Raw genomic sequence first — 13838 nt, 5'->3', positions numbered from 1 at the left:
TTCCAGTTTGACCTCACAGCTAATCTGCGTGATAGTTAATCTCGCAGTTACTAGTGATTTTTCTTTCAAACGCCACACACACACACACACACACACACACACACACACATACACGTCCTAGTATTTTAAGAGGAAAAAAATCCAGACACACAAATAAACAAACCTAAAGTGATGGACCTAGGGGAGTACACCAGAGTGTGAGAGGCATGAATGTGCTTGCGTTTCTCGCTGGGTTATTTGTCTTGGCGAGTTTCCCTTGCTGGGCCCTCCCCCTGCCTCAACTACATTATTCCCTCGACTTGGAAGCTGCTGCCCGAGCTGACGCTTTGATGATATCTGCAAGCGTTTGTGCTGATCTGATTTATGTCCCCTGAATATTAATTCCGAAGCTGGAAGCAACACAGCTCCCCAGTGAGGAGACCTACTAGAGGCAGGTGGGGGGGGCGGTGTGAGCCACCATCAGATCATAAGCATAATAATAATACAAAGGGGGAGGGATTCTTCTGCAACCAAGAGGCAAGAGCAAGAGGAGGAAAAAAAAAACCGATGAGTTCGCCAAATATATGGAACACAGGAAGCTCAATCTACTCGACTCCTTTATTTTCACGGAAAATGACGGCGTGGATTCTGCTTCTGCTATCGCTCTACCCCGGGTAAGCTGTGTCGTTTTGGCGTCGTTTTGCTCCCGAGGGGTGGGGGAAGGGGTGGAGATCTGAAACTAGGGAGACCACCCAGTTTTAAAGCACTCTTCTGAAATTTGGGGCTTTATAATCTAGAGGAGAATGATTATTTGGGGGGCAGGAATGGAAAGAAGGAAAGAAAGAGGAAGGTCAGTTACGCGTATTTGTTAATTTTTTAGACTTTATTATTTTTGATTTGTTTTGTTTTCGAGTGAAGAAAAAATATAACCTCACAAAGACTCTGTGGAGTAGCATTTTCAACATTACTGCGCTCTGATGTCGGGCTGTGCTGTGATGATATCCGCCAGCATCTGAGGCCATGTTGAAGGCGTTTGGGGAGGGGGTCGGGAGGAGAAAATTGCAAATGGGGTCCTGTCGCACTAGAGACAGATTCATGTGAGGGAGGAGTTGGAGTGGGGGCGGCCCTATCCCTGTGTTCTCTGCCTCTGCAACCTGGGCATTCAGTGAGCCAGGTTTTCTCTGCAGCTCCTTTGACTCAGCCGCTGATTCCTTGATGGTCAAACATGTTTCAGCACCAGGGACAGCAATCCCAGTTTGGTCAAAAGGATGCAGCTTGTCTACCCTGAGAGGGAGCGCATTGTCTACAGATGGCCTATAGAGCCAACAGACTCTCAAGAAGTCAAAAGTCCCTACTCTGATTACGGCTACCCCCTTGTCCTAATGAGAGGGGGTACTGCTGGGCGTCTGGTACAGAATGCAGCTGTGCGTGTGTGTGTGTGTGGGGGGGGGGGTTTAAGAGTTGGCCTTACTGTAGAGTGTTACAAAATATACTGAACAGCAGAATGAGATGACAGAATTGTGGGTTTTGCATTAATGCTTTAAGGCCTTATTGCACTGAAGAGAAGAAAATGAGGTGGGGGAATATGGACTTCAGAAAATCCTGAGCATATGTGTGATCTGAAATGTTTGCACATACATTTTCCTGAACTTCTTCATGCCAATAGTACAAGGGGAGTATCATTCCACATAGTATAGTTCACCATTTATCCCTCCCCCACACACCCACTGTAAGATCCAGTGAAGACCAAAGGCAAACCACAACTCTACTATTTTCATTATTTGAACTCTCTTATGCTGACATTTGTAAATAAGGCCCTGTAAAGAACTAGTCCATATTTTGCACTCCCAAAAGAAAAAGAAATCTTTAAAAGAAATCATAACATTTCCCTAAGGTTTTCTTGGAAGCTAACAAACAAAAGGAGCAGGGAAGGCTGCGGTTAAACTATACATATATATTTGTTTTACTATTTTGTTGAAAACAACTTGTCTATTCTCTGATCTTTGCTTTTCTAGGTAGGGTAGGCTATAAAAAAGACTCAAGAAAAACAAAGAGATAAAGGCCTCATTTTGAAGTTTCTAAGCAAATATGCGGTCCTCTTATCATGTCTGCAACTTTTTATATGTTTCTCTTTTATTAAAAAATAGCAAGAGTTTTCATTTAAGGTGTAAGATTAGCAAGTTTTCAAAGACAAGAGGGCCTTTTACTACAAATGGTTCTATGTTCAACCTACCTTAGTGGAATGCTGGAAGATCAATTTTTCTATTAAAAATGTGCACAAATACTTTTTTATTTCATGTATATAGTTCCTAAACTTGCTTTAGAAAGCATAGTTGATTTTTTGCTTACTGATAGAAACAGTCTCTCCCACATATCTGCCACCTGTGAAACCTGTGGATTAAGATCCAGGCAAGATTTAGGGACATCTGTTTGTTTTACATTCATCTTTGTAAACAATTCTATAATTGAATAGATGAAGATGAGGACATTTTATTTTTTTTTACATTTACCGTATTTTATTTCCAATGGTCCTAATTAAAGTGTGAAAGTTTAACTTTTTCACCACTTGAAATGTACAGTAGCCTGGTCTCCTTGTTTCAGTAGTTCTACATTTTCCATTCCAGCACCACATAACAAGCATAGCCTTCATTTTTATTGGAGTAGCCTAAATCACCTTTGTAATATGTCTAAATAGTGCGAGTTGTGTGTCATGGAAACTCTCTAATGAGTAAAGTTGTGTGTTTTCTCAGTAATGAGCAGACTGGAATCATCACAGTTTTATGCAGAGTATAATAGATTCATTTTGGTGCAACCCCCTTAAAAATGTCAATTAAAAGGTCAAGTATGTTTGGGAGGAAAAACAAGCTTAGATTTCTGAAGCTGACCTACTGAAAAGGTGACAAATTACTGGGATGGAAAATAAGAACATGAGGAGCATTTTAGAACAATGTTAGTAGAATAACCTAGAAAGTCGAAGAAAAATAGAAGAAAAATTAAATTCATCTTTTTATTTACTTATATCCAAGAGGTTTATTTCTTAGTAAAGGACTTAACGCATGAGGCTATCTATAATTAACACAAAGGTAAAACAAGGAGGAAATTAAAGCATCAGAAAGAGAACATCCATATTCATAATGAATATCTCTTGCAAAATAGATGATTTCTGAAGCTCAAAATGTTCTAGACTGTCATGTATCTTGCTTGTAAAAACCATGAGAAAACCAGCTGGGGAACTTACTAAAACAGAGACTCAGAAGCATACACTGGATGGTTATGAATCATTATTCCTGATATGGAGTCAGGAAGAACAGAAATACTCATTTTCAAGAAGTACCATAGAGCTTTGTATTTAATATTTTATATGTGTTGGGCACAATAAACTGATTTCACAATGAGAATTCTCTTATTTGCATGTAACTGATTGAATGTATTCTAACACATAATAAAGAATAGCACAAAGAATAGTAAAGACATGTAGCATGCAATGACAAGATAGTTCCTAAAAACCAAATACAAGCATGCATAAATGTTAATGTAATCATATGTACTCCGTGTATATTTATTTCATAATTTTGCAAAATTTCATCACCCTTCATTCTGTCTCATAGTAATAATACACTAACAGAAAAAAGTAGTAAAAATTGATATAAGTAGTAATAAACTTCACTAGGAAAGGTGTTTTTTATATACATAGATTAAAACAACGTCTTGGAGTGATCAGAACATTGTTCAAGGATAAATGCAACAAAAATTGTTTAAATTTTGATAATCAATCTAACCTTTAGTTTTAAGAGCCAGCACTGAATTCTATAAAAGAAAATCATATTAAAAATTCACAAATATGTTCTACCTATGCCCTGAACTGAAATAATTCAGGTAACTTTTCCAATGAATTGCTGAAGATTTGTTCATATCTCAATTAAATGTTACATAGGTTTTATCTTTAAAGGACTATTACCATTCATGTAAAATAGTTATCATAATATTCCAATGTTACTCTACTACTTTAGAGATTTTATTTTTACATACTAACTGGCTATTCCCCATCTTCCCAATGCTTCTGCATTACATATGGTCTACCCAGAGTCAAGCATTTACTTGAAAAAGAAGAAACATTATGACCAATTACTTCTCAGAATTCTGTTCCCTACCACTAACTATACAAAACGTGTGGGCTTTCATTTAATTAACTGAATACACAAATGTCTCCCTGATATCTTGGATTTGTTCTGAATAAACGGTCTCTACAAGATAACTTATTTACAGAATATTAGAATAATGGAGGTCTCTCATTGCTGCACATTTGAAATGTACTGTATGCCAACACTGCCACCTCAATTGGCAATACGTTAAGACTGACTTCAGAGATTTTATCTTTGTTGTAAATAGGTACCTCTCTGCTGCAATTTCCTACCCATTCCAAGATGGACTTTCTCAGCTGAAACACAATGTGAATATATCGCTGCTAATTTGGTTCAGTAATCATACTCAGTGATCAAAAACACCTGAAAATAATCAGTGACAAATCTATAAAATAACTAGTAATAATAAATGTATACATATAAATGTGTATACAATCATATATATGCCCGTGCTGCATATATATGTATATATAAAACTATCAACATATAGGTTTCTATACTTCTATAGTATAATACTTCTCATTATTTATTGATTGTAGACAACTCACTTAATTTTTCTATCATTTTTGCTTCCTAGTTGTGCTAACGTGATTGACTACACAATCAATACATCAGGGTCACAATAAACACTTGTATATACATTCATAAATCTCTATATATGACAAATGAATCTAAAGAATGATTCTTTCATTTCTAATGTTGAAAATATCACACATATCCTTATAACATAGTAACAAAAGGATGTATTCTTTTCTTCACAAGTACCTGAATAAATTATCACATCTGTGATAAACATTTGAATTAAAATGCTGAATTTTTAAGCACTTACACAGACACGATAGCCAAACAATTCCCAAGTTGCTCTAACTATAATTTTAATTCATTTTCTATGATTAACCAATTTAATGGGAATACTCTAAGAAACCATTAGGACATGTCATTCCAATAAAATATACTTAACTTTCCTTTTTATAACTTTTTGATTATATCTTCAGATAATATAATCTAGAACATTGTTTTAAATCTTGTGACCTAATAAAACAGATTAAAATAAGTCTATGCAGAGGAATGCTTTGAGATACTCAGTCTTCATAAATCATAACATTATTGTGAGTTAGATGAAAAAAACAGCATATTCTCCTTCTGACAATTGAAAAATGAGATACATGAGGTTAGGGTATTTTTTCCAAGAGTCCTTGAATATTTCCTGTATGGATAAGGATTGCCCTTGTGGCATTGTTACAGTTATATACAAAAACAAACTAAAACCCAACCAAGTATATTTGGATTATTTTGAGAGGCAAAGGATTCTTGCTTTGCCTTACTCATAGTGTTATTTCCTATTCATTTGTTCCATCTGCTGGAGAGTAAACATCTTTTAAAGAGAAATAAAAAGCTCCTTTTAAATTACACATTAGTGGCTTATGTTAAAAATAAAACTTAACTCTAAATCATATTAACCTCCATAGTATTATGATACAAGAGCACACATATGGTCATAATTCTATATTATTATAAAATCATTGTATAACTGCACAGATAAAGCACCATGTGAATTCTAAATAAATAGCACTGATATTACATTCTCTACCCCTTCATAAAGAAAACCATATGAATGAAAAGTAATATAACGATGGGGAAAACAGAGGATGTTTATAAAGGAAAGATCATTTGCAATAATTGAAATCTTAGCATGAATACAAGTTTAGTTGTAAAACCAAATTGTATGTAGTGAAGCAAAATATACAGTGAGTTCCATAATTTAAAAATATTTATATAAAATGGCCCAAGTCAATTGAATGCAATAAACCAGTATACTCTTGGTAGTTCAAAATAAAAGCTTTATTTGTGTCCTTTGCTGGTTATCCATTAGAAATTCTTTTTTGGAAAACACATTTGAAATGTGCAAATAACTAGAATAATTATAGGTATAATAGTTAAGACTAATAAATTAGGGACTGGTATTGTAGCTTAGCTGCTTTAGCTGACAGTGGCAACACCGTATCCCATATGGGTGCTGCTTGAGCCCAGGCTGTTCCACTTGTGGTCTAGCTCCCTGGCAATGCACCTCGGAAAATAGCGGAAGACGGGCCAAGTGTTTGGGACACTGCATTAATTTGGGAGACTGGGAATAAGCTCCTACTTTCAAGCTTCATCCTGGCCCATTCTTGAATGTTGTAGCTAACTGAGGATCCAACCAGGGGATGGAAGATCAATCTTTCTATAGCTGTCTCTGACTCTCTTACTCTCTCGGTAACTCTGATTTAAAAAAAAAAAAAAGAATTACTGTATCATTTATTATATACTTCATTAAAGAAACAGCATCTGATCCAAATCTGCTCTGGTTACTATGTGTGTAATTGTGGGGCATCAGAAACCATGTCTTTTACTATGGGGTTTACAATGTCATGCAAAGACAAGCAGTGATCAAATGTCTATAGATAATTTTAAATTACTGATGATAGACAAGAAGAGAGACAAAGACAGGCCAAGTGCTCTTATATGCTGGCAAACTCCAGGGTCACCCAAGTCAGTACAGAATGGGCAGAAGCTGACGCTGACCCAAGGAAAGCAAAGCCCGGAATCTGTCTGGATGTGACAAGAATCCATAACTTAAGACGTCACTGAAACCTGCCAGGAATCACATTAGGAAAAACAAAACAAAACACAAAAACTGGAGTAATGAGCCAAACTCAAGAGTAGAATTCATATACTTCAATGTCTTAACTGGCCTCTTCACCAACAGACCAAATGCTGACCCAAATTATTAAATTTCATTTGTGGTAAATACTTCACAAAAAAGTTACATAGTGCCATGAGAGCTTACAACAGATTTTTAGAATGTGAAATCACAGGACAGAGGAAACAGATCTATAAAATAGTTGAAACCCATCCATAATTACCTGATTATTTTAAAATTCCATCATTCTCCAATATTTCCTTACAAAGGGGAAACAAAATCAATGAACGACATAAATATATAACAAATCATAAATCATAACAAATCATGAGCCGCAATAAATAAACATTGAGACATGAATTGTTGGATACAATAGAATCAAGGAGTAAAGCTAATACTTTGGAATGTACAAAACATACTTAGTGCTGATTATACAATATGTATAGGAAATTTCATTGCCAGATTGGTAGATTATAACACTTAAAGAAGAATTAATAGTAGTAATTATCGATGGCAGCATCAATGGTAGTAGTATAAATAGTATAGTATAAATACTAGCAAACTCACCTGGTTTTTAACCATATTTCTTCTTCTATGCATATTCCATATGTTTTATTAGAACAGGTAAGTGAATTCCTTTCAAGTAATAATTATCCTACAGCTATTTTAACTAATAATTATCTTACAGTAAATTACCACAGTTTGATGAATATATACATAAAATTGTAACTTTTAGATCATGTCTTTTTATTTTCTAAAATGATCATTCCCTTCCATATTAAAAATGATCAAAGGACAGGAATACGTCCTACTATTTTTAAAATGTGTTTCATATCAAAATGCATGCGTTCAATACCCAGCCTCAGCTCATAAGTTCAAAATGGGCCAATTGGTTGGGTTTCTTCCACCCACTCAGGAGACCGGAATCGAATTCACAGTATTGGGTTTCTGCCTCTGCCATGCCCTTGCTGTGGCCAGCATTTAGGAAGTGACCCAATCGATGGGGGTCTCTCTCTGTCTCTCAAATAAACAAATAAAGAAAAAAAAATCCAAGACTAAGTGAGTACATCCTCCTCTTAAATTACTCTAACACAAAAGAATAAACAGAACTTTACATTTGAGGCCCTTTCTTAGAGCAAAGTAGTCTTCCCTGATAGAAGAAAAAAAAAAGTGATAATTCTGAGTAACAATATCTAGATGAAAACTGTTGGAAATTATCGCACAAATTATTTCCTTTTAACTTTTTCTTTGCTAGAAATATGGATTCTTCATTTCTACCATTTTTAAAAATCATTTTCAAGACAAAACTTCCCAGCAATTTCAAATGTGTGAATCTGGAACTCATTTTTCTTAGTACAATCTCATAAGAAATCACTTAATTATTTAAAATTTTAGATAAGTACCATGTAGTTTTTTTTTAAAGCCCATTATATTATTAAGTTATTGAGAATTACAGAAGTTTAGATATTTGTATTTTATTCTGTTGTAGATGTTTTTTTTTAAAAAAAAATAGACAGGGCCCGGCGCGGTGGCGCAAGTGGTTAAAGGTCCTCGCCTTGCACCCCCGGGATCCCATATGGGCGCCGGTTCTAATCCCGGCAGCCCCGCTTCCCTTCCAGCTCCCTGCCTGTGGCCTGGGAAAGCAGTCGAGGACGGCCCAAAGCTTTGGGAACCTGCACCCGCGTGGGAGACCCGGAAGAGGCTCCTGGCTTCGGATCGGCATAGTATCGGCCCGTTGCGCTCACTTGGGGAGTGAATCATCGGACGGAAGATCTTCCTCTCTGTCTCTCCTCTCTGTATATCCGCCTTTCCAATGAAAAAATAATAAAAATAAATCTTTAAAAAAAATTAAAAAATAAAAAAAAAATAGACAAAAACGAATATACTTATGAATTTGAGAGGCAGAGTGACAGAAAGACAGGAAGCAGTAAAAAGTAAAAGATCATCCATCTGCTGATTTACTCCCCAAAACAGCTATAACATGCACAGCTGGGCCAGGCTGCAGCCTGGAGCCCTGAACCCCATCGAGCTTTCTCACAGAATGACAGGGGCTCAAGTGCCGGGGTTATCTTCTGCTGCTTTCCCGTGCACATCAGCAGAACGCTGTATAGGATGTGAACCACCTGGGCTCACCAGCAATTCCTAATGGCCAAACAGCATCACAGACAGCAGTTTAACTTGCTGTGGTGCGGCAGAAGCTCCGCCCACATAATCTTTCTACACTGGATCTTAGTCAAAGGCCCAAGAAGTGATTCCTGATCATTTCTGCTGAAAGAAACTATCTTGCGGAAGTTTCTTAACACTGTAACATTTGTTTTAAAATCTATATGACATTCGGAAAAACACTGCATTGGTAACATCCTCCTGTAAGAATGTAGATAACAGAATCAGGGTCCTTTCAAGATATTAGTATTAATTCAAAGGTCTTTAACTTTGCGCTTTCTATTTTGAGACGACAGTTCATCTTGCAGTCCTGCAACTGATTTATTGAGCAGGCTGGACTTAAAATAGTAGGGTCTAGAAACTACAATTCTGTTTCAGCCTCATCTGTTCAGTTTCTGTTCAATGAAATAGGATCTCAGGTAAAACCCTGTAGCTTATCCATTCAAGCTCAGGATTCCTCTAGTTTTCAGCACTTGAATTCTCCAACCTTTGAATCTCTTAGTCAATTTACTTTTTCTTCCTCCCTGCCGGTGATCAGACCTGACCAAGAATTTCTGAGGCCTGATGTTTTTCCTTCCCATTTACTCACTCTGAAGTTAGGAAAGAGGGAGGAGAGATAAAGAAAGAAAACCTTTACCCTTTGGGTGACAGGTGCCTAAGCGTTGAATCATTCTGCCGGAGGGGTTCACGGGTTCTAAGGAACAGAGTTCCGCCTCTTTCCCTCTGAGCACATCCGGCCTCACAGCAGTTCTGAACCAGTCTCAGCATCTGCTATTGTGACACCTTCCCTCCACAACATACGTAAAGTACTTAGTTCAGCAATCTCCAAATATCAAGGCAATACAAAGGGATTAAAAAAAAAAACTATTTTGCTATTCTCCACTTCCCTGTCTAAATAAGCAAAATGGAGAGAAATTCCTAAGGTTGAAGAATTTCTATAGTCTCATTTGTTTTAAATAGGTAATTATGATAAACTTGATAAATAGTTCTAATAAAGTGAATGATTGAAGAAACCTATTCAACTACATTAGATTTCTCTTTGAAGGTGACTTTTAATTGTATGTTAAAAAAAAATTGCTCCTTTCTCAAAAACTGTATAAAATTAGTGTCCCTCAGTTGCCTAGCAAAATTACTCATCTCAGTATTTGGAGCAAATTCTAAATAATGCAATGACTTTTATATTCCTGATGACCAGATATGGACAGCATGAAATGGAAGCAATGGCTTTTAATTTGGAGAATAATGAGAAAAAAGAAAAATCGGATATTTTGTACTGAAGGTTATGACTAATGTTCTCTTTTAAACCCTTTGTGCCTCAGATTCGTGACTGCAGAACAAGAGTTAATATGCCCTGTCACCCAGGTGACTGCATCAGTCACCTCAAATGCACTGCTGACTCCAGCTTTGTTACATTCTACTCTATTTATCACAAAATAGAGACCCTGTCACTCTGAACATTTTAGTTTTTAAACAACGACATAATTTCAAATTAGAAAATTATTCAGCATTCACTGTACATTGTGATGAGATGTTAATGCATAGTCACATATATCTTAAACTGTATTCACTAAAACTACCACACAAATGCACATCCACCCACACAAATGTGCACATATGCAAATACATTTTAAAAAGTTCACGGATACGGAATTAAAGGATAAGGTGCGAAAAACATTGAGATCTTTGCAAATCTTTTTCATGATATGGATTTTCTGTGATCTTAATGATGCTTCTTTATGCATAGTTTCTATCATACCATCCGATATCCTTGTGTCCATAGTAAACATCTCCTAGTATTCCACTCTTTGCATTCCTTTCCTTTTAGATTCTCTATTGATTTCTCTCATCATAGATTTTTCTCTAATAAACTCCAAACTGATAATATTAAAAATAACAGACTTTCCTATCTTACATCTTTTGATCACCATTATGCTTTTGAGATATAATGTTATAAGTGACATGATACAGACACAAAATATTTATCCATTGCCCTGTTTGTTTCCAGCTTCAAGCTAATGGACACAGATACCATTAACACTGACGTTAAGTGTTTCTGTGGGCTTATTTTCTTATTTTTGAAGAAACTGATTAGAACGTAGAATAGTTGTATTTAAACATTATAAGAAATTACCAGCCCAGTTTTCCAGTGCACAACAGCTCAAGTTATTTACATGTCATTGTGTTAGCTATCTCTAGCTACCACACCAGTTATTTAAAAGCCATCCATTTAGCATAAGAAACATTTCTTATTTGAAAAAGTTTCTGAGGAAAGAGAATCCACAAGTGGCCTAACTTGACTGTCATTCAGAATCTGTCACGACATCACAGTCAAATTTTTGAATAGGCTGCTGATATCTTCAAGCACTACAGCAATGTCCTCTCCAAGAGTTAGAGTCAGTGAGACAAGACGTTAGCACTTGTAAAGAAGCTAAGGAAATGAACCCAGTGTTTACATGGATCTAAATACCAATAAGAATGTAATTCTAAATACTAATAGGAATGATATGGGAGCAGGCCCAGCTATGCCCTTTGTAATCGAAAGCCCTGATAATGTACCAGGAAAGGCAGTTCCGAAGAGACATGGGCCTCTGTCACCCATGTGGGAAACCAAGGTGGAGGACTGAGTTCTCCTGGCTGCAGGCTTCAGTCTGGTCCAGACCTGGCTGCTGCAGCCAATGGAGTAGGCAGCAAATGTTAAGATCTTCCGTCTAAGGCTCTTTCCCTATTCCTCCCTCTGTCTCTCTTCTTGTCTTTTTCTCTTTGTCTCTCCCTTTGCAACTCTGCTTTTCAAACAAGTAAATGTTTTTTTAAATTATAATATATTGAAATTTTCTTTTTATAATTTAAAGACAAACATGCACTTATATGTTGACTTAACTGCTTCTGATTTAAGAGCCTTATATAACAAGACATATATTTTGTACTCAACCATTTTTATAGTCTATAAGTCTTCCGAAGTCTGTTCACTTCTCTCTTAAAATAGACTAACATAGGTCTACATTAGATTCCCATTGAGCTCTGAAGTACTCTGTTAAAAGTGGTAAGAATATAAATAAAAGGTGCAAAAATTGCTCCTTGCCTGCCTTCTACCTTTCTGCTTTCAATAGCTGTTTATTAGGTTCCAGATTTTTGACTCCAAACTGTCTCTCCTCTCTGTATATCTGCCTTTCCAATAAAAATAAATAAACCTTAATTAAAAAGTAAGTAAATTAACAGTATAGAACTACTGGCCTTTTTAAATGTACAGTTGTATGAAACCTTAAAAAAAAACAAAAAAAAAATTTGCAGTCACATCTTCCCATCACAATTCATGATTTGAATTAACTGATCTGCTGGTCATCATTGAAGATTTTTTTTCAAGAAGATTATGTAAATAGAATCACACAGCTTACTTTCCATGATGCCTTTGAGGGTCATCTTAGTTATTGAGGTGCCAAGTAAGCACATGAAATTAGGTTAACATTCTTTGCCATTACGCATTAATAATGATTTAAAAAACCACTATGTTTTATTACTACTTATCTATGTAAATAAGAAAAACAAAAACAACACAGGTAACAATAAGGATTAAGGAGAATCTGAAATAACTAGAGGTGTTAGACATTGCTAATAAGAATAAAAACAATATAGTAACTCCAGGGAAGAGAGTGGCAATTTCAAAGTAGGCTAAACCAATATCTGAACTATTCACCAATAACACTCTTAAATTTATGGGATAACTAAAAACTGATATTTCTAAATCATAAAGAGCAGTGATTATCAACTGATCTTTTTGTATTTAGGAATGCTTGCATTAAACTATCACATACGTCTTCAGAAAAAAACGGCTTTTCATTTTATCATTTAGGTTTGAGAGTATACTCCTGATTGAATCTGTTCTGCCTTGATATGACTGATGATATTGGAAAATTATGAAAGCCATGATAGGAAAGAGCAGACACAAACAGATTCCAGGGCAGTTTAAGACTACATTTTTGTGGACTACTGTATCAGCCTCCTGAAAAAAGAATGGCAAGCTACCGCAACACTAACACATACACACAAAAGTAAATTTCCTGTTATTACCCTAAGACTTCCTCTTCATGATATGAATAAGGTAGACATTCTAGCCATATTTTACGATAAAGGATCTACGACTGAAAATTTGCAAAATACAAAGAATTGTTTAAATTGCAGAACATTTATTTCTATTTGCCCATGAAACCAGCAAGCTGATTTAAAACATGCATAAATTTGGAGTTAAATTAGAATGATTTCAAATTCTATTTGGATTGTTTTTAACATTGTTTCAGATTTCCAGAAACAATAGTATTCTGGAATTTTCAAATTGCACTTACAGAATACTATTTCGTGTGTAATTTCAGTGTAGAATTTTTAAAATAAATGATTCCAAGCGATGAAAATAGTACTTAGCTCATAGATGTGTGCAAATATAAATGGGTGAATAAACACGAAATTTCTCTGAGTGTGTCTGCAATTTCTAATTATGTAAACTTACACACAGATAAAAATACACTATTCATATAATGGGAGTAGCAGGATTGAGGAAGAATAAGAGCACTACCAATAAGACTTAGAGATCAGAAGACAAGATGATTGGCTTTTCGGAGTGAGGTTAAAAATCTTAGAGAAAATATTTTATCTGTATATGTATATGAAAATCTAACGGTAATTTTCCAAAATCAGCCTAGATGACAAGGACAGAGTTAGAACTCTATCATCTGAATGTAAAGGTAAGTTATCACACAATTTTAGAAAAGGAAGCAATAAAGAAAAATAAAAGCAAAAAGACAAAATTCCCCTAGAATTACTATCATATATGTTTACACACACACACACACACACACACACACACACACACACACACACACACA

At 35.6% G+C, this 13838-nt stretch overlaps 1 protein-coding gene across 4 annotated transcripts in view; it reads left to right on the top strand.

Moving 5' to 3' along the window:
• Positions 1 to 318: 318 nt before the first annotated feature.
• The window catches only part of GABRG2 (gamma-aminobutyric acid type A receptor subunit gamma2), an 85109-nt gene continuing 71589 nt past the window's right edge, over positions 319 to 13838 (top strand). For 2 of the 4 annotated variants that reach the window (XM_040975690.1, XM_040975675.1), the window contains exon 1: positions 547 to 653. In XM_040975690.1, the coding sequence (XP_040831624.1) occupies positions 547 to 653 (107 nt within the window). Of the gene's footprint in view, positions 654 to 13838 lie in introns of all 4 variants that reach the window. The other 2 variants (XM_040975683.1, XM_040975673.1) reach the window with 2 other exon arrangements.

Source organism: Ochotona curzoniae, unplaced genomic scaffold (assembly GCF_017591425.1).
Source record: "Ochotona curzoniae isolate NIBS_2020 unplaced genomic scaffold, NIBS_Ocur_1.0 contig_1, whole genome shotgun sequence".
Classification (NCBI taxonomy): domain Eukaryota; kingdom Metazoa; phylum Chordata; class Mammalia; order Lagomorpha; family Ochotonidae; genus Ochotona; species Ochotona curzoniae.
The sequence above is the reverse complement of the archived record's forward strand: the minus strand, read 5'-3'. Positions and strand labels throughout refer to the sequence as shown.